Source organism: Rousettus aegyptiacus, unplaced genomic scaffold (genome assembly GCF_014176215.1).
Source record: "Rousettus aegyptiacus isolate mRouAeg1 unplaced genomic scaffold, mRouAeg1.p scaffold_m13_p_4, whole genome shotgun sequence".
Lineage (NCBI taxonomy): Eukaryota > Metazoa > Chordata > Mammalia > Chiroptera > Pteropodidae > Rousettus > Rousettus aegyptiacus.
Genome location: NW_023416307.1, coordinates 78,294,228 through 78,316,341, shown reverse-complemented (window position 1 = coordinate 78,316,341; position 22,114 = coordinate 78,294,228). Strand labels below are relative to the sequence as shown.

General features: G+C 32.0%; 1 protein-coding gene across 3 annotated transcripts in view; it reads left to right on the top strand.

The window, feature by feature from the left end:
• Window positions 1-22,114, top strand: part of CADM2 (cell adhesion molecule 2) — a 986,159-nt gene that overhangs the window by 842,353 nt on the left and 121,692 nt on the right. For all 3 annotated transcript variants that reach the window (XM_016152338.2, XM_016152337.2, XM_016152336.2), the window contains one exon: window positions 10,549-10,719. In XM_016152338.2, coding sequence (XP_016007824.1) covers window positions 10,549-10,719 — 171 coding nt within the window. The remainder of the gene's footprint in view (window positions 1-10,548; window positions 10,720-22,114) is intronic.

Below are 22,114 nucleotides of genomic sequence, written 5' to 3'. Positions count from 1 at the left end.
GCTCTCTCATTAGTTTGACTAAATCATTGCTGTCCTAAGACCACCTGCAAGATATGCGTATGTGTATACCTATGATTGTGTATGCATATGCAGATGTTGTCAAGTGTATCTTTTTAGATTCCATTTTATTGAGTTCTTCAAGTTTCTTTAACTGCTATTAAAATGTATGATAGAAAATGTGAAACAGACTAGTTAATTACATTGTTTACTTTTGAGAATAACATTTTATGCTTGCCACTTGAAGATTAGGCGCTGTGGGGTCAGGTTCCTCTTCAGATTTAATAACACCTGTCTGGGGTCACATATTACAGAATATGGCAATTAATGAGCAAGAAATGCCTGCAAAATAAACTACAAAGAAAGGAGATTTCTTATTAAAAGGCAAATGGTTCTGGCAGACGTCATGCGTTCAAATTCATCAAATACAGACACTATAGAGGATTACAAATTTATTTTCACATATAAACATAATTTTAGATTTTATGACTGTAAATCTGTTAGATGTAAAATATAAAAGAGCCCTTAATACACTATTGTGGTCTGGAATCAGATTTGCAAAAGACTCCTATTTCTTCCCTACCCTACCTCTTTTTGGGGTTTTGTATTTATGAATAAATGGTAGAGTGTGAATTAAGTCCAAAGTGTCCAGAAATTATGCAAAATATACCTTCATGGTTCATAAATGAGCTCTGTAAAACAGAAAAGACCTTGTTGAAACTGACAAATACTGCTTTTTAGCTCATTTTATTAATGATGCAGAAATAATAAGATATTTATATTGCTGACTATTCAAAGAAAGTGGTAATAAAAATAAAGATTTTCCTTAGGATAAGTTAATCTCTCTCTTGGACTATCACAATTATTAACTAATTTCCTGAGTAACCATATTTCCACTAAATAGTCTATCTCTGACACCCTTTTCAAAAGAGATATCTAATGGGGTGAGGATCAGAGCAGAGAGACCTGATCTTAACACTTTAATACTTTATTATTCTCTTTGATATTTTGATCATACTAATAGTCCTTCTAAAATATTTAAATAATATATTGACATATCTGTCTCACTCACTGGACTGGAATTTCTTTCTTCATGTAACTTTTTATACAGAATCTGGCATGGTATCAAACACGTGGTAAGAGCTCAAGGTTTTCACATACAGAATGAATGACTCATTTGAGTTAAAACAGTCTCAGACTTTGATAATTTTTAAAAGTGGCGACTCTCTTCTTTACCAGATGTTCTCCTGGATTGGGCAACCCAGTTTTTAGTATTCTTCTAAGTCACAAAAAAACTAAATAGATAATTAAATGTTGGCTTAACCAATCACTTAGGTGAAACTTTACCTTCATAATGTTCAAATAAAATGACTCTACTCTTTACTTACTGATTGTTCTCCTAGACTGAGCAATACTGTTCTTAGCATTCTAAAATATTAAATCTTAATAGATATTTAAATATTGTTTTGAACTGGTTCCAGGGTTTTTGAGTGAATGTAACTCTTATAATTTATTTGGTTCTGTAACGATCTGTGTAAATACAAAAATCACTGATTAGTATGAAAGTAATGTCATCAAATACAGAGCAGCAGCCAGATTAGTGTAGAAAATATGATGAAACTAAAGTGAAATCAGTAAGCAAATTATTTTCATAAGGCCTTTTTCATTTGCCGATGATAAATCACAAACTAATATTAGTACTTTTCAGCTACCTCAAAGAAAGAAACAGGATCAATTAATTATTATGTCCACAAGCCAACTGTGCAAAAGAGGTCAATGTTTCCTGGTACTGACAGTCAGGAGAGAGTTTCTCTCTGAGCCCATGTGTTTCAGAGTGTGTATGCATACATGTTAAATTGAGTTTGTTCTAGGTTATATACAGCAAGATTCATACAGCAGGATGTTATAGTACCTTTGAATGCAGACCTGTGGAATAACACTTAAGAAAAACTTTACAAAAAGTATAACATTCTGCTTATCTGAATAAATCAAGAGAGGAAGAGTTTTTAGGATATTTAAATAAATGTGATACCTCCTCTTTATTAATGCTCCATAAATGTTATTATTTTGGTCATCTAAGCTTTTGAAATCTATTAACAAAAACTGAGTTTCAGGAAAATTCTTTGCAAGTAAAATAGTCTATGTTGCCAGTTAATGGTAGAGCCGTAGCTTGAAAAAATAGCAATATGACTGGCACCCGATATAAAAGAGGAGTATAATGAGGATTTTAAAAAATATACCCCTTTCACACTGGAGTCGTATGAAGGAGTATTAGTGGGCAATGATGGGATTTGCCTCAAGAATTTATTTTGCAATCCTCTCCCGTGACAAAGTGATAGTGGTTACGAGAGTTTAAAGTTCTATCATGTAAGACTTTGCTTTAATATGTTTAATCTGGAGAAAGTTTAAAACAAATATAAAATGAGATCCTTGCCTTCATTATTAAAGAAAAATACTTTGTAAAATACGTTTGAACACTTAACCTTAAGGAAAAAAAAATACTGACATTTCTTCTAATACAAACTGGTTTTAAAACATGCATCTAAGTTATTGAGTGAGTTAACCAGTTATAGTTACTTTATGTCAATAAAAAAAAAGAAATCGTGAGATAATTGGTTATCTTCTAAAAATGATGTATTTTGTTCTAAAAATTTTGATTTATAGAACTTTTAAGCAGTAACTTAGTAGCATACCCAGCTATCTAATATGGTCACTCCAAATTTTTTGATGATAAAGCCAATTTATCTCATACAATGCTTACAATTCCTCTTCTCTATGGTAATGGGACATACAGCCAGCTTACTGAAAATGGTGTCAAACAATCAAAATAACATTAATAACAGCAGAATGGATTCAGAATAAATTCTTTGAATTTTTCTACTAAAATTACCATCTGATCTATCAAAAAAAAAAATGCATTTAAAACCCCTGACTCTGAAAATAATAGTAAAATTAAAATTCTCTATATACATCAATATCTGGGGTACGCACTGAGACCCTTCAGTGATAGTGGTGGATAGCCAGAGAATGGAAGACCCAAATAGGTCAAAAGAAGTAATTATATTCTACATGATTTTTAAGAGAGAGATTTTCCCAGATGATGAGATCGTATAGCCCTTTCAGTACTGGGAACAAGGCAGAAACTGTTTTTAAGTCCTGTCTTATTTCCATGTTGGTCTAATGACCTTATCATGGACTAAAAAGGAGACTGGCCCACTTTAGGTACAAGTCTGATCCAGGGGGCTACCACAGAATACAGGACAGGATTTTCCTTTATAAAAATGATGGAGAAAAAAAAATACCATATAATTTGACTTTTATTCAGAATCTAAGAAACAAAAAGAACAAGCTAATCAAAAACAGACTCACAAATATAGTGGACAATTTGCTGACAGATGGAGGGAAGGGGATTTAAAGGACTGGAAGAATGGAGTGAAGCATTAAAAAAATACAAATTAGTTGTTGATAGATGGTCATGATGATGGGGAGCACAGCATAAGAAACGCACTTAGCATTAATATGTTGGCTAGATGGAGGACCAGGGGAAGGAGGGAGCAACTGGTGGGAGGGATCATTTTATGAACTACATAGATGTCTAACCAATGTACTGTATACTTGAAACTAATTTAAATAAATAAATAAATTTAAATTTTTTTACCCCTCCCCCCAAAAAAGAGAGAGAGAGACTATCTCTTTCTAGGTCTGTTTGTAAAATTACAAAAGTGAAGGGAGCAAAAATATCAGAATAGTTCATATTGCAATGCTCAGAGTGATTAGGAGAATTGTGAAAACAAGGCAGCTTCCTGAGGACTTCACTTTAGAGAATTATCTTTCTAAAAATCTAGTCCAAAAGTGGACAAAAAGTATAAATTTATAGAGGCAAGTGACCTAATATTATAAATCTTGGAAAATAAATGTGGAGATGTCTGTTAAAATATGAAATTTTATAAAAAGATTTGGATGTAAAGAAGTTCAGAAGACCTTTTTTTATTCTTTGGCTAAACTGACTTAGGACTTTTAAACTTATTGATTAAGGAGGCTCCAGCAGTCTAACTCACACTTACATCTGCCATTTTTCTCCCCCTATTGCTCTTGATGAGATAAACAATAAAAAACCTTTAATATCAGCAGATCGCTATTTCACAATCCAAGTCACATAAAGATGCATAATATCAAAACTGGTATTTAGGTTTGTGTAGCTATATATGTATATTTCATTTTATTTTATTTTAATTTTTTAATTTACAGTTGGCATACAATATTATATTAGTTTCAGTTGTACAAAATGGTGATTAGACATTTATATAATTTACAAAGTGATCATCCTAATAAATTTATTACCTATCTGACACCATACATAGTTATTTCAATATTATTGACTATATTCTTTACGCTCTAATTTACATTCCCATGACTACTTTGTAACTACCAATTCGTACTTCTTAATCCCTCTCCCTTTTTCATTTACCCTTCCCCCAACCCTTCTCCTATCTGGCAACTATCAAATGTTCTCTGCATCTATGAGTTTGTTTCTGTTTTGTTTCCTTGTTTATGTTGTTGTTTAGATTCCATGTACATGTGAAATCATATGATATTTGTCTTTCTTTGTCTGACTATTCCACTCAACACAATACCCTCTAGGTCCATCCATACTGTTGCAGGTGGCAAGATGTAATTTTTTGTGGTTGAGTACTATTCTATTGTATATATGTACCACCTCTTTATCCATGAATCTATTGATGTAAACTAAGCTTATCTCCATATCTTGGCTATTGTAAATAATGCTGTGATAAACATATGAGTTCTCATGTCCCTTTAGAGTAGTGTTTTGAATTTGTTCGAATAAATACCCAGAAGTCCTTCGCTGTCTCTGTTATGGCTTTTGTTTGAAAGTCTAATATTCTAGTATGAGTATTGCTACCTCAGGTTTTTGTTTGTTTGTTTATATTTTCATGAAATATCTTTTTCCTTCTCTTTACTTTCAGTCTGTGTGTATTTTTTAATCTGAAATGTAGGAAGCATATGAAAGGATCTTGTTTTTTATCCATTTAGCCACCCTGTCTTTTGACTGGAACATTTAGCCTATTTACATTTAAAATAACTATATATATATATATATATATATATATATATATATAGTTACTAGATATATATAGTTATTTTCATTTTATTATTCATATATTTTTTCCTTTTTAAAAAAGAAATTTGTCCAACATTTTCTGTAAAACTGGCTTGATGGTGATGAAATCCTTTAGCTTTTTCTTATCTGGAAAGCTTTTTGTCTTTCTATTCTAAATGATGGCTTTGCTGGATAGAGTAATCTTGGTTGTAGGTCTTGGATTTTCATCACTTGGAAGATTTTGTGCCAATCCCTTCTGGCTTGCAAAGTTTCTATTGAGAAATCAGCTGACAATCTAATGGGAGCTCCGTTATAGGTAAAAACTGCTTTTCTCTTGCTGCTTTTAAGATTCTCTCTTTGTATTTCACCTTTGGCACTTTAAGTATGATGTGGACCTAATGGGCTCATCTTTTGGGGGAATCTCTGAACTTTCTGGGCTTGTATGTCTATTTCTTTCACCAGGTTACAGAAGTTTTCCATCATTATTTATTCAAATAAGTTTTTAATTCTTTGTTTTCATTCTTCTCCTTTTGGTACCCCTATAATGAAATGTTGGTACACTTGATGTTGTCCCAGAGACCTGTTAAACTATCCTAATTTGGAGAAATTCTTTTGTCTTGTTGCTATTTTGATTGAGTGTTTTCTCCTACTTTATCTTCTAAATTGCTGATTCAGATTTCTACTTTGTCTATTATACTATTGATTCCCATCAATGTATTCTTCATTTCAGTTATTGTATTCTTCACTTTTGGCTGGTCCTCTTTTATGTTTTCAATCTCCATTTTAATGTTTTTTATCTCTTTATTAAAGTCCTCACTGAGATTGTCTATTTTTTTCTCCTAAGTTCATTGAGCATCCTTAGAACCAGTGTTTTGAACTGTGTATCTGGTAGATTGGTTTCTCCGTTTTTGTTGAGTTCTTTTTCTGAAGCTTTGTTCTACTCTTTTGTTTGGGTGTATCTCCATTTGGCTGCCTCCCTGTGTTTGTTTCTATGTATTAAGAAGGGCTTCTATATCTCCTGGTCACAGTAGAGTATCTTTATGTAGTGGGTGTCCTGTTAGGCCCAGTGACACAATCTTTTCTGGTCACCTGAACCAGGCACTCCAGATGTGTCTCTTGTGTGGATTGTGTGTGTCGTCCTGTTGAAGTTGAGCCTTTGTTACTGTTTTCGTGTCTTGGGGGGGGGGGTGGATTTTCCCTTGGGCTGATTGGTTATGAAGACTGGCTGGTGAGGGGCTGATCCTAAGGAGTGGGATTCACTTTAGCAGGACTCTGGTGCTTGCCCAGTTTTCCCTTCAGGTGTGTCATCCTTGGATGCAGCCCTGGGTGGTGCTACAGCTCTATAGAAACCTGCTATTGTGCATGCCATGTTTGGGGACTCCAGGGAGGGATACAGCCTCAGGCCGAGACAGCCACGGCCTGTTCCTTGCCCTTGGTGACATGAGTTACCAAGCAATCCACAAATGGCCATCACCAGCACTGGGCTTGGAGATGCCTCAAGAGACCAACCCATGAACCAAATTTAGCTTCTGATAGTGCCAAGCTAGGGGCTGCTCAACAAGTGGTATAGGGAATACTGAGGCAAGATGCTGTTTGTTGGTTTTCATGTGTCTTTGAGAGATTTTAGGAAAGTCTGCAGTATGAGCCAAGACAGGCCATTTGTATGGAAAAACCACTTGAAGTGTCTTGGGTAGGTCTGCACACTCGAGTTAGGTGGGATGGGGTCTTTAGGAATCACTAGTTGGGGCAACCAGTGTTAGTCAGGTTGATGGAGACTCAGATATGGCAGTGGCCTGCATGCATAGATAGGAGAAGGCTCAGTAAAGAAACAATGGATTCTATTAGTGCTTCCATCTGGGAGAAAGCTGCCCCTTCAGTCCTTTCCCTGAAGCCAATTAGGTTCCTCTCTGTATGTCCCTGGTGTTTTTGAGCAATTGTTCCAATGCTGAAGTTCAGATCAAGTGAGTAGGTCAGTGAATAAGCCTGTGCATGGCATCTTAAAAGTAACATCTGCAACTCCAGCCACACTTCATCTCACTCAGCCACAATCTCTGCTGATTTTTACAGCCAGAATTATGGGAACTTCTCTTTCCGGCACTGAAACCCTAGGCTCAGGATCATGGTGTGGAGCTGAAATACTTTGCTCCTCTGGGGGACCTCCTCAGCCAAGCTACCCCTCCGAGTTCTCAACTACCACACTAAGGTGTGGAGACAGCTACCCACCCTCGTCTTTGCCCCTCCTACCAGTCTTGAGGTGCCATCTTCTATGAGTCCTCAGTTGTAGGACATCTGTTCACCTAGACTTCAGGTGACTCCCAGTAGTGGCAGTTCTGTAGTTTAGTTGTGATTTGAGAGGAGGCAAGCATAGTGTTCACCTACTCTACCATCTTTCCTCTGTCAAAACTGGTATATATTTTTGAGATTCACCAACACATGTTTAGGAAATAATGTTTGTTAAGAAGTATACTTAAGACATTTTTCTAGAGAGATTAAAACAACATTTTTAATATAGAAAACTTCTAATATATATAATGTAAATACAATAATATAATTAGACAATTTTCAACCACCATCTACCAAATGCAAACACTATTCTGATTATTTGATAACAAGTACTTAAATGTTCAGAATCATTTTTAGAGAAAGGTAAAGAGATTGCTGCAGAGTTATGAAGGAAAGTAATCCTACGAATTCTTCTATTTTTTTATTTGCCTTCGGCTTTTGCTAGTCACTGCACCAATGCATTATATATGACATTCATAGTTTGAAAAATGTAAGAAAAATAAAAAATGTATATTTAAAAATAGCAAAGGTAGAATGGAAGCTTAGGAAAAGAGAAGAGAGAAAAAATGAGAGATGAGGAGAAAAGGAGAGAGGAAAAGAAGGAAAAATGGAGGAATAAAAAAAAAGGGAGGGAAGAAAGGAAGGAAGCAAGGAAAGAGGAAAGGAAGGAAGAAAGGAAAGTAGGTGTGTAGAATAAGTCCCAATATTTCAATACTCTCTCTTTACCTTTGGTTATATCTCTGGTGTTGATGTATCTACTACACCCTTGTTCCCTAAAATATGGTTCAGGGGCCAGCAGTAGACTTTTAGGCTCCACCTCACAACATATGTAAATTAGAACCTACATTTTAATAAGATCCAAGATGATTAGTATGAACATTCCAGTTTTAGAAATGTTGCTCTAGATCACAATGTAAAGTAGTAACATGACAAAGAAGAAAAGGAAATTCTCTAACACAAGACAGAACATGAAACAAGAATTGGTGAATTAACTGTACAATATTTAAAATGTTTCTATTGATTCTATAACAGTGTAATGCATCAGTTATTTTATGAAACTAGAAAGTAAAAATAGAGGAACTTTTAAGTACTATTTACTGTCTGGAGAGAAAGTGGTCAGCATAAAATATGGGAGAAGATATGATGATTGACTCTTTTTCAATGATTTTTCCTCTTTCTTTTATGCCTTCGAGTAACCATACAAGATGCCACATAAACTAATATTGAAAGAAACAAACTATACTTTCATTTACTGTATTTGAATGATGTTCTTTAATATTTTGTTGTATACAATTGCTATCAGAAATATGAGTCCAATTACTATTACATTAAATGATACTTTTGTAAAGAAAATAAAAATAGCTAAATAAAGCAGATGTGTGGGTTCTTAAAACACAGCTGTTATTAAAATTAAACAATTAGTAGAAATATTTTGGAATAATTTTTCATATATTTTAAAACAATTGTAAAAGTGGTTTGTCAAGAGATCTAAATTTTCTCAACAATGCTACTACTTAGAGATATGAACAAGAAAACATCAAACATAGATTTACAGGAAAAAGTATAAAATTAAAAATTGATGTGACATTTTGTATAAATCTATGAACATTGAAAAGTTAGAGTCTCAGAATTTTTTTAATGTAGCGAAGAATTCTAAATGCATCTGTACATACTCCAACAGATTTTGACTAAAAAGGGAGATCATTTTATCTTTTACTTTAATTTTTTTTTTTAACTAAGGTCGAAACTAATTTCCAAATGTAAATATCTCAGAAATGACTTTGGTTAGCAAAGAGGAGATATTTCATAAGACACATGTTTATGGAAAACCCATATCTTGTCTGATTTATAGTTAAAAAACATAATTAAGATTTTTATACACTTTCCACCTTCCAAATTTAGAGATTATCTTTACTCTGAAAACTGACTAAATTAGGTAAAATATATTTTTGTGGTAAAAATCTTAATTAGGTAATTTTTTCTATTTTGTGAACATAATCATAAACATATTTTTAAAAACAAAACAGAACATTTAGCTAGTTTTATCCTTTACTGATATTTATTTTATTTTTATTTTAATTATGCTTCTCTGGCAATAGGTAAAATTCAATGGACCATGCAAATATATCTACCCATCAAATATATCAAATTCAATATTATTTCAAAGTTAAATCTTTGTGTCAAGCACAAAAATGGAGAAGCTGAGCTTACATTATTATTTTGTTGTTAATATGTTTTAAAAATAAATTATTTAATACCTGCTAAAATAAAATATTTTATGTACTTTATGCAAAAGAACTCTTTCTGAAAATAGCATTGTTCATTTTAAATGTAAGCATAAGAAAACATAATGACTTTTCCCTGAATTATATTTAAGATCTTGTTACAATGATATCTTAACATCGGTCTGATTTTGATTTCTAATTCATTAAAATTGCCCTCTTTTTTGCTACTCTAGATGAGAAATTTCAAATTAAATGAAAATATTATTAAACCTCTTTTCTACAGACAACAAATAATCCCTAAATGCACCATTTAATAATGAATCGGAATCGTGAAGTTTAAGTTTAAATATCAATAAGTGCATCCCGATTTTAAGGAAAGTATTTTCATTCAGATGATAGTTTTTCTTAATTTTTTTGACCAACAATGACAACTTTCACATCTTAGATATTCTTTGGCAATTATGTTCACCTCACATTGTTCATGTTAAAATGTTAGCTCAAATATATTGTACTTTCTTTTAGTCATAACAGGATAGTTGTGAATTTGGTCTTCCCAACTATGCTTGTGGCTCAGAGAATTATCCTTTAATAAAACTGAAATTTAAAGATGGGAGAGTAATATTGTAAAATGGCTTGATTTTTCAAGGTAGAGTATATAAAAAAAAAATCTTGCACTTAAGGAATAAAAGTGTTATGCTCCACCCTGTTATTTCTATATTTCACTTTTAAAATTTATTTTTGAAGTAGTCATTTTTATTTTGTCAAATTAAAATGGATTAAATGTTAAACTAATCAATATTTGCTTAAAAAAAAATTGGTAAACCAAGGGAAGATGTGCTTCCAAAAGGCGACTCGAGTAAATGGAACTTGTCATATTTAAAAAGAGAATGTCACAGAATTTTAAAGTTTATATTGCATTTTCAGATGTAAAATATTTAAAAGAAGAGGATGCGAATCGCAAGACTTTCACTGTCAGTAGCACACTGGACTTCCGAGTGGACCGGAGCGACGACGGCGTGGCGGTCATCTGCAGAGTAGACCACGAATCCCTCAATGCCACTCCTCAGGTGGCAATGCAGGTGCTAGAAATACACTGTAAGTAAACATTCCTCCTTCTGTCCTCCTTTACCTAAACATCAAATCTCTTCATCTACATTTGAAATCATTTCAAAATTATTTGAAGTTACAGAAAATGTGCGGCAAAATCTACAGCAAAATGAAGTAAAACTCCCCTCAATAGTATCGATCATATTCGAAGGAAAGTAGTGCTTGCCTGCATACCATTATAAACAAGAAAGAAGAATAAAGGATATATCAAAAAGTTAAAACTCCTAAGTATCTTACTAATGGTGGTTTGATATATGTGTGCACATGGGGTTGAGGGTGAGAAAGTGGTAATTCAGAATCAGAGAGAGTTGGGAATCTGAGAAGGGCATTGATGAGCTCTATTGTATAAAATTAACTTTGTTACATGGAAAATGAAGCTTTCAATCTATGCTTTGAAATTTAGACTATTTTTTCCTTCCCTATGAGATAAGTCTGTCTGACTTCAAGGACATATCTATTATGTTTTTTTTCGTCAACATCATTATTATTTACAAGTGATAAAAGTAATGTTAATTAGATAACACCAATAGACCAAAGGCAGTGCTAAACGTTTCACTTGTATTGTTTCATGTCATATTATTTATTTTAAGGCATCAACATAAAACCTGACAAATAGTTACTCTCTTAAACAACAATTTACAGGTGAAGGCATCAAAAATTAGAGGTTGATTTACTTGGCAGAGTCACACAACTAGCAAATGGTGGACTTGTGATTGTGGCATTTTTACTCGTTAGCAAAGTCCTTGGGCTAGGCAATCTATAAATATTTATCAAAATGAAAGTGAATGAATTGAAATAAGATAAAGTAAAAAGAAAAAAAAGAAAATGGGAAATTATATTTCTGAATGGGGTTGTTTGATCTTTTTTTTAAATATTAGAGGTTATTTCTTTGCTTTTGTTATCTGTGGTAAATTGTAGCTTAAGTTTAGAATTTGCGTGAGATATAAAATTATATTAAATCCTAAAATGTTAAATCTAAGTACTGGTCTTCTAGTATGCTTCATTACATTTTTTTTCATTTATTTATTCAACAAGAACTTACTGAGTGCCTATGATGCAACATGCATTGTTTTGATCATTGGTGTTATGTAAGTAACTAAAAAAGAAGAACGACAAAACAAATCAAGATTGTCTCCAAGTGTCAAAATCACCACCACCACCACCAATAGAAACAAATTCCAGTTTCCTTATAGCATCTATTCTAGGTAGGAATGACAGAAAATCAAAATAAATAAATAAAACATACAGCATGTTATGTGGCAAGTTCTATGGAAAAAGAATAAATCAGTGGTGGTGATAAGAAATACAATTGGAGAGGTGGGAATAAGGGTAAAAGAAAGTGTGTGTTTGTGTGTGTGTGTGTGTGTGTGTGTGTTATATGTGTGGAATATTATACATACACTTACACACAAAGAGAGGGAGGAGCAAGTATAAAGGCTATGAAGTAAGAGCATGCTTTATTGTTTCTATGTTTCTAGGAAGAGCAAAGATATAAGTGAGACCAGAATGAAGTGGACTATGAGAAAAGTAGAGAGGAGATTATGAGAAAAGATTACAGTATTGGATACTAGATTTTTCTTTTTTGGTAGAGAAAATATCAATCTGATTATGATTTTTAATTATTGCTCATGTGGCCTAATTCTTTTTTTGCTAGTTATTAAAATTATAATTTTTAAAACTTTCAATTATATTACATTAGTTTCATTAAGTTTATTCTTGTTCTCATTGAAGCAGACTCAGAAACAAGCATATCTTATAGCCTAAACTTGGATAATCTCCAAATTTTACCACTTCTTTGCAATAAAAGCTTGGGACAATTATTGAAGCCACTTAAGATTCTAATATAATAAAGAGAATTGATTTACGTGAGAAGCAAACTAGACAATTTAAGTCAAGTTCATGGCGTTTAATAAAATTTCAATTGATGTCTATTGCTGCCTTAGTTCAGGCCTTTCTAAAAAAAAAACTGCCATAGACTGGGTGGCTTATAAAGAACAGAAATTTATTTCTCATAGTTCTGGGGGCTAGAAATCCAAGATCTAGTTTCAGGCACATTCAGGGTCTGGTGAAGACTTGCTTTCTCGTTCATAGATGGCTATCATCTGTCTATGTCCACATGTGACAGAAAGGGCTAAGGAGCCCTCTAGTCTTTCTTTTATAAGGGCACTAACCTCAATCATGACCTCCTTAGGCCCTACTTCCTAATATCACATTAGGGATTAAGTTACAACATATGGATGTTGGGGAGATAAAAATATTCATTCTGTAGGACTTTCCCTTTTCTACTTATCAACTTATCTTTCAAAATATGAAAAGTCGTTGAGAGAATCCAGATCATCAGCATCTTAATTTAAACTTTTTTTTCACTTATATATAAAGCCAAGTAAAATTGTTTAAAAATAATATTTGATTACTAATTTAACTGCAATTTTCAGCATATAAAGAAAATAATAAGAATTGAATCATAAGGAATGTTGAAGAACACCAGCCAAAGATCATCAGATACTTACCAGTAGTCTAGAAGAAGAAGGTTTATTTAGTGTGCTATGGCAAAGCAGAAGGCATACCAGATGAATCTCTGAGTGTGGGTAAGAAAGAATTAGCAGTGTTGTTATTATTTTGGGGCTTATCTTGAATACTCTAAAGAGTGCTCTGAATTGGAGCTGTCAGAATTAGGGACAACCTAATAACAAATATGTCGGTAACTTTTACCTAGAAAGCAAAAACATTTGAGCAGGACTAGATTTGCTACTATAAAGATGCAGTGGTTAATGATGCTAATTTTTTGTGGTTGCTAAATGTCCTGGTCTCCATCTTATTTCTGACCTGGTCATGAAATAGATTTGCCTTTGTTTTATTCTACTCCACAGTCACCCAGTGGCTTCATCTGATTATTGTTTAGATTCCAGGGAATAATTGAAAATATTTTGGCTTAGCTGTCAGATGCCAATTGTCAGATGCCAAAGTCATTTTTACTTTCTTGGGAGTCCAAAATGGAACTGTTATATATACACTTCCCAGGCATTGTTAGCTGTTCACCATATTTCAGTATGCATTATTAAGCAAACTTTATGGAGGAAGGCAATTGAATTGCCTAATTTTTTAGAAAGTTTTACATGAAAAATGTTATACTTCTTGGCCAATTAAAAATCATAACTCATTCTATCATGGTTTAATATAATCATGGCTAGAAGTAAGTGGCTAGAAGGCAGAGATTAGATCTGTTTAAATTATTTTTTCTAGCATCTAGCATACCATCATTCAAGTATGTGAAGTTAATTAAAACTAACTAATGATAATGCTGAATGTTCCTTTAGGGATGCAGAACATTCCCCAGAGATGAAATGAGGAGTAGAGTGGGGAGAGAGGGCATCTAGGAACAGTCTACATCAAAATTAGAGCAAATTGAGCAAATTGGGCGTGGTCTTCATGAAGAATAGTGACAAAAGCATCTCCATAGTCATTTTCAGAAACAGCAGATCATGGATCTACCTAGGTGCATATGCACAACATTCATGATGTAGAAATTTCCTCTGATACAAATAGAGAAAAATAGTAAGAATCGGAAAAGAAAGAAGGTTGTTAGTTTAGAATTTATGGGACATAAATTTACGATTTCCACATTGTTTTACTACATTTCTATGGATAATTGCAAAAATTGGCCCAAATAGAGAAATATTTAGCATTTTGAACCCCCAGAACAAAAACGATGTCATTGTTTTCTGTGGCAAGTGACACATGTAAATTATATTCTTACCATAATGGAAAGTTATAACTACAACTGAAATTAAAATCCTGTGCTATTGTGGAAAAGCAAGTTCTAAGGTAAATAAAAAGTAAGTGATGAACAAATGTCAAGGAGCATAATGAAAAAAATAGCAAAAATAATTATATTTCTAGGGCTAATGTTTTAACTCTGTAACCCTATGATATATAATTTAGAAAGACTCGGCCTATTAAATGTGTCACAGTAACATTCATTTTTTAAATGAAACATTAATCATAAATTTTTGACTACTATGATGGAAGAGTTTTTTTTTTTTTTAACTTGAAATTTAAGAAAATGTAGACTTTTCACTGTGAACCACAAATGCCCATGAATTTCACATAATAGGTAACAGCATGCTTTGCACCTGAGCAGTGCAAGAAAACAATATAAATGGAAATTCTCATTCATCTTTCTGTTTTTATACAGCTCTCTTGGAAACAATAACTTTTTATTTGTTTAATTTTTAAAAGAATAGTTTATATGAATCAGATTTTATTTAATTCTCAGTAAGAATAATGTATCTGCATTAACAGAAAAAACTATCTGCACAAAACAGAAAAGACGAAAATAACTGAACATTTGTTTTCTATATGTGACACTGACAAAAGTACATTAAAAAATCAATTGTAATTGAAAATAAAAAATGCAAGAGGGAGATTAAAACATTTTTTCAGAATGAGTATTCTAAGAATGCATTTAATACCATGGAATTGAACTGCCAATATGGTTAACTAAGAACCCAAATTTTAAGTGTGTGTGTGGATGTGTGGCAAAATACATCTTATATAGAATTAATCTATCACTCTTGTATAAATCTTCCACACCAGCACTGTCTCACAGAGCTTTCTACAATGATTGAAATGTTCTATATCTGTCCTAAAATAGTAGCTAATAGCTAGCAACATGTGACTGGCTACTCAGTACTTGAAACATGGATTTTATGACTAAGGAACTATAGTTTAAATTTTATTTATTTTTGATTGATACATTTACATTTAAATAGCCGCACGTGATGAGTTGTTACTATATTGAACATCGCCATTTGAGATGACTTTATCATATTTTCACTTTTTTATGTCATTCTTTTTAGCATAGTTGGGGATAATTGGTAAACTAAGAATGAATGAATGGTGAAGTGATTCATAAAATGCCAACGTAGACAGATTTTACATCGTTCTAATTCTATAATATATTTTAAATTTATTAAAGAGCTTGATGTTTTCATGTCATAATTGCAAGGCAGAATAATTGTATATCTATTTTTTTTAAATAAAATTGCTCTTTTCTTATAGGAGCACCTCTAATTAAAAATATAAATCATAAAATATTTTTTTTTTAAATAGAAATTTCAAAGAGAAACTCAAAAACTTAAATTGAGGCCATTGGACTCTAATGTTATACTAAAAATTAACCTTGCATTTCTTTTTAGGAGGGAACGTTTTATTTATATTTTTAAAAATAATGCTGGTGATTTAAGTAATTATTACAGAACTAAAGAAAGTTTTATTCTGCCCTCTGAAATACCTTTTGAGTTTTCTTTTGTGATGCCTAAGATTTTGTAATTTGTGATTTAGTTTTTGATTCAAATCTAGAATGCTGACACACTAGTGAATGATGATCAAAGTCCATAATTTTTTTGAGGCGATATGTAAGCTGTGCCTGTATATGGATGGGCTCTGCTTTTACAAGACGACAATGTTTGTTGTCCAAATACAGGCTCACAATCTCTGGGATGAAATATAAACTTTTAAACAAAATATAGTTAGAATACAACGTGACATTTAAAATCAATAGTACATTTTTTTTTAAAAGTTCAAATTCTGAAGCTGGATAGGTGTAGGTTAGAATCCAAGCTCCTCTTTGTGACTTCATGCTAGTCACTTTAAGCCTTAATTTATTTACCTAGAACATAGATCTGCTTCATATTTTGTGTAAGGATTAAATCAGATAATATGTTATAAGTTTTTGGCTTTTTATTACTATCATTATTATTATTAGAAAGTAAAATATTATTCCTTATGAAGCAAAGATATTTCGCAAATACTTTTCTATAAGGTCTATACATTGCGAAAGAGAATGAGAAAGCTTAAAAATACAAACAGGGAACCTATGAAATAGGTAAAAAGTGTAAAAAGACATTGTTTTCTTTGTGATTTTATCAAACTTGAATTTGGTGATATCAGGAAAATAAAAACAATTTTTTAAAGTTTTTTTTTCATTAATAAAAGTTAAAAATAAAATGTCCTCATTCTAAAGTAGAAATTTCATGGAAACTATCTACTAAAATTACACAATTACTTTTTTATTTGACTTTTCTCAATTTAAGTATGTTTTAAAATATGCCACTAAGTTTAAAAATTATTTTTATAATTAATTTTTATTATTATTGTGATGATGATGATGATGATGACTGAATGATGAATGATGATGGCTATTTTGGACTTACTCATATTTACCAAAATGATATGTAAAAGGGGTCATTTTAAAGATTAGTATTGTATGAAATAAAAAAAGAAACATCTTTTAATTGACTAACTAATAGGAAATGATATAAAAACTTTCACACCAAGTTGTATAGTTTTATGTCGTTATCACATTTGACTTGACCTATGCATTGTCTATTATTGTTGTATGTTTTTGTTAAATAAACATTGAATACTTAGGCCATCCCATGGCAGATTTATAAAACCTAAAACAACTTTGTATTAATGTGTTCATTTCATTGTTTATTATTTTTTTCAATTTTTATTTTTTAATCAGAGGTGGCATTTAATATTATTTTATATTAGTTTTGGGTGTATAACACCCTGGTTAGACATTTATATAATTTACAAAGTGATCCACCTGGCACTATACATAGTTATTACAATATTACTGACTATATTTCCTATACTGTACTTTACATCTCTGTGTTTACTATTTTTTTATTTAGGTGTGTAAGTATAGTTGGTATACAATCCTATATTGCTTATTATTAATTTCAGGTGTTCAATATGGTGATTTCACATTTTTATACCCTACGATGTGATCACCCCACCAATTCTAGTGATCACCTGTCATAAACTCTTCACAGTGTTATTGACTATATTCTCCTTCCCCTTTCCACCCATCCCCCTATCGCCTCCCTTCTGGTAACCATTCCTTGGCTCTCTTCTCTTTGTATGTCCACAAGGAATGCATTTCATGAATGTTTCTTTAAAATAGCATCAAAAATATAAGCAGCTTGAAAATGTTTAGAAACACAATGAATTCTGATCTCTTATTGTGCTCTTTAAATAATGCTCTGGAGCCTTTTTTTTTTTTTTTTTTTAATGAGCTTTCCAAAGTGTTAAAACATCCTATCTAGTGACGAAGTTTGACAAGTGGTCTTCTTGATGCCTTTTCCTAAGTACTCCTTCTCCGGTGTTGAAGCTATCAACTAGTTGAATTTCTGTCTTCTCTCCAAAGCACAACTAATTCTATCAACATTATCAAATCAAAACTGCATTTTATGCCACCATATCAGGTCAATAGTACAGGAGAGTTTTATTTGATAAAATTCTAAATTTGATTTATTTCATTGTTTTAATTATAAATTTCTAAATTAAATATATCTTTATTGCTAAATATTTTATAGTTATTCTAATAACTAGAATAAAACATTTGAGAAACAATTTTTTTTATGGTGACATTGGTTAATGAAATGCAGTAAGCTTCAGGCATACAATTGAATAGTAAGGCATATATAGACATTACATTGCATGCTTACCACTCATAGTTAGATTTCTTTCTGTCACCACATATTTGACTCTTTTACCCCATCTACTTCCCCCCTTCCCCCTACCCTCTGGTAACCACTAGTCTATTGTCCATGTCCATAAGTCTCTGCTTATTTGTCCTGTTCATTTGTTACTTTGAGGTTTTTATCCCACATATAAGAAACAATTATTTTAAACTAAAATGTAAGTAAAGAAATAAATGGGATATAAATAATATGCATTTAAAATAATGTTCTACGGAACTACAATTGTAGAAATTTATAAATTTGAATACAAACAAAAAATACGGAGGCATTTATTACATATGTTTTTACCGCTACCTTTTCTTCTCCAGATCTCTGTAGCTAAGCTTTATAATAGAGATGTTTTGTTTTAATTGCTCCCTGTTCCATTCAGTTTTACACACAGCTAAATATCTTTCTAAAACTTGATTCTGAGCCTTATACTCACTTAAGAAACTTAAGATAATTTCTTATTGCCTTTAATTTAATGTTCAAATTCTTCAGCCTGATATTCAAGGCTTTGAAAATATAACCCCTATAATGCTGCTGTCAGCACAGCTTTTAAGATAAGGTGCCCTACACTTTACAGTATTTCTAGATGCCTCCTAAATAGCACACATTCTTCTCTACATCAACACTTCGTTCAACTTCTTGAATGCCCTTTTATTCTTTTCCTCTAGAAAAAGTGCCATTCAAATATTATGTTTTCTATGAGTTTTTAAGTGCTACTTCTCTAGGTGAATTTCTTTGTTTCTTACACAAATGTGTAATCTCTTTCTAAATAATTGTCATAATACTTCATCAGAGCACTACATTGCTTATATTTTTAAACGTTGCATTAGTTTGAATGATACATAATTTGTCTTCTGATGGGAACAAAATTCATATGGGTGTATAGTACTTGAATAATAGTAGTAATGTGTCTTGTACATACATTAATTATATATATTTGCTGAATAAATAAATGATCATCACAAAAGTAATGTTTTACTAGAATTAAAAAGAATTTAGCAGTGTCAAAAAAAAGTACCTTATGGTTTTGAGTATTATGTAAAGAACGTTGTGAGTTAAAAGGAAAGTGAGGTTAGAGTTTTACTGCCAAATTACAAACAGGGAAAATAGATTGGACATCTTAGAAAAGTCAGTTTTAAACAGAGAAAATGAAGAGAAGGTAATGCTGCAGATGAAATAGTTCTGGTTGACTTTTAGTGTAAAAACCCATTACTCCTAATAAAAAGTGGTAGACCTTGAGGTATGGTTGGAGTTTGGTTTATAGCTTTTTATCTCAGGAAAGTATCATAATGGTATTACTCAGAGTATTCAGCACTTCCTCATTACATAAGTAAACTGAGATATGAGAAAAGATCAAGCATCCCATATAAGTTGAACACAATTTTACAGTTCTCAAATACTTGTCAATTTCTTAGAACAAGGAAGAGATAGATAGGTGATGGATAGAGTAAATGTAAATATTTCAGAGGAGGGCACTAGTGACTTTTGGGACTAGATAGTCTTTGTTGTGCAGAGTCTGTCTTGTGCATTGTAGGATATTTAGCAGCATTCCTGGCCTCTACCCACTAAATGTCAATGATATTCCCCCTACCTCTCCTCAAAACTGTAACAAACAAACATGTCTCCAGATACTGCCAGATATTCTTGGGAGGAAAAATTGACCCAGTTGAGGACCACTATTTTAGATTAAACTCCAAAGAGTCTTCATAAAGATGAGTTGTTACATAATATTAGTGTTAATGTAAGTACCAAGAGCTCTTCATAACTTTGCTAAATAAATTCTTTTGTTCAGAAACCTTTATGCAAGAAGATTGCTATAAAGCAAAGAATCACAACTCTTTCATCTGCAAAATACTTAAACATTTCAAAATTCCCCTTGATAAAAATTTGCCATGGGGATATTTTGTGTTAGTCATAGAGAGAGGTATATATATCCATGAGAAGGATATACTGTAATGAATAAGATAAGAGATTGTATTTTATTTTAAATATATTTTCAGTTTTATTGAGATATAATTGGCATGTAACCTTGTATTAGTTTAAGATGTACGACGTACTAATTTGTTATATGTATATATTGCAAAATGATTACCATAATCTTCATAAAATGTCTTACTTCACATAACTACATTTTTTTCTTGTGATGAAAACTTTTAAGATCTACTCTCTTAGCAACTTTAAATACATAATACAGTATTATTAACTATAGTTACCACACTGTATAGAACCTCCCCAGAACTTACTAATCTTATAACTGGAAGTTTGTACCTTTTAACTACTTTCACCCAAAATAATATTTTCATCTGTCAAAGAGGAAAAAAGATATGAGAGGGAGATGGATGTGAGTGTTGAAGAAGAAGAGGAAGAGGAAGAGGAAGAGGAAGAGGAAGAAGAAGAAGGAGAAGAAGAAGAAGAAGAAGAAGAAGAAGAAGAAGAAGAAGAAGAAGAAGAAGAAGAAGAAGAAGAAGAAGAAGAAGAAGAAGAAGAAGAAGAAGAAGAAGAAGAAGAAGAAGAAGAAGAAAAGAAAGAAAAAGACATGCGGATGGATTGATGGGAAGACAACTTATGCATAGAAGTCAGTAATATTGCCAGGTAGGTTTTAAAACTTCCAGATCATATAGACAGACACGAAGGCAAATCTTGGGCCAGCTTCCGATTCATCCAGATGGAGAAACAGTTGATTTTGAAGAACAGAGGACACAGAACATACTACAAAGCACCAATCCGTAGTGCAGTCTAAGAGAGAACAGAGAACACCAATTTACTGAAGTGTGATTAAGATCGGGGAAGAGAAGATCCAACTGCCTAAGGTGATTTATGTTTGTGTAACTGTGTTAAGAAACTTCTCTGAGCCTCGACTTCATATTCTATAATGGGTCAACAACAGGACTTTCCTTGTATGCCATATAAAGTAATTCAATAAACCAGTGTATATGGAGAATTTATAATAATTTATATTACTTACCAAGTATTTGATCAATGTTTACTATTATTAAAAAGAAAAAAGCTATGACAAATAAATTTGATTTTATAACACATTAGTGGTCCTAACTAGTAGTTGGGAAAAAAATTACAAAAGCCATTACTTATTCATTTACTCAACAAATATTTAATTTAGTACAAAGTGGTATTCTACAATCATGGATAAACCAGGGAACAATATAAAGGTCATCTCTGCTCTAAGGAGCTGGCTTTCCTAAGTATATAGGAACACTCAGCAACACCATTTGTGAAAAACACCTGAGCTTTAGGTGTTATACTGTGTAATGTTATAATGTTACGATGTAACAATTCTAGTGAAACAATAGATAGAAATGGGTAATATTATAGTACATTGCATGTTTTAGGATCTATATAAAGTTTAGTAGATGAATCCTTAAGAAATATTCATATAAAATTCTTTTTGTGGACAAATAAAATTATCAAGTTAGCATTTCTCTTTCAACCAAAGATCCACATAATGCCATAAGCAATGTAAATGATTATTACTTTACGTTAAAACTCTTTCTTTACGCAATATATTATATAATGTGGAATGATGCAGTAAGCTAATATTAGGTGTTAAGTTATGGTTGCTTCTCTTATTTATCAATTTGGTTATCATTTATAACAAGTTAGATCTTACTTTTATATAACCTTAAATTCCAGTGGTATTTTCTTTGATTACAGAAGAGGTAAGGGTTTTCTGCTTGGTTTGGTAAAATATTTGATTCAAAATTTGTTTTTATTTATCTAAAAAACTCTTAATGATGGATATTTTTGAACCACTGACACTAAATGCTTTAAGAGCTTGTGCTTTCAAAATTGTCCATCAAATGATTTAATAGTAGCTTTACCACAGC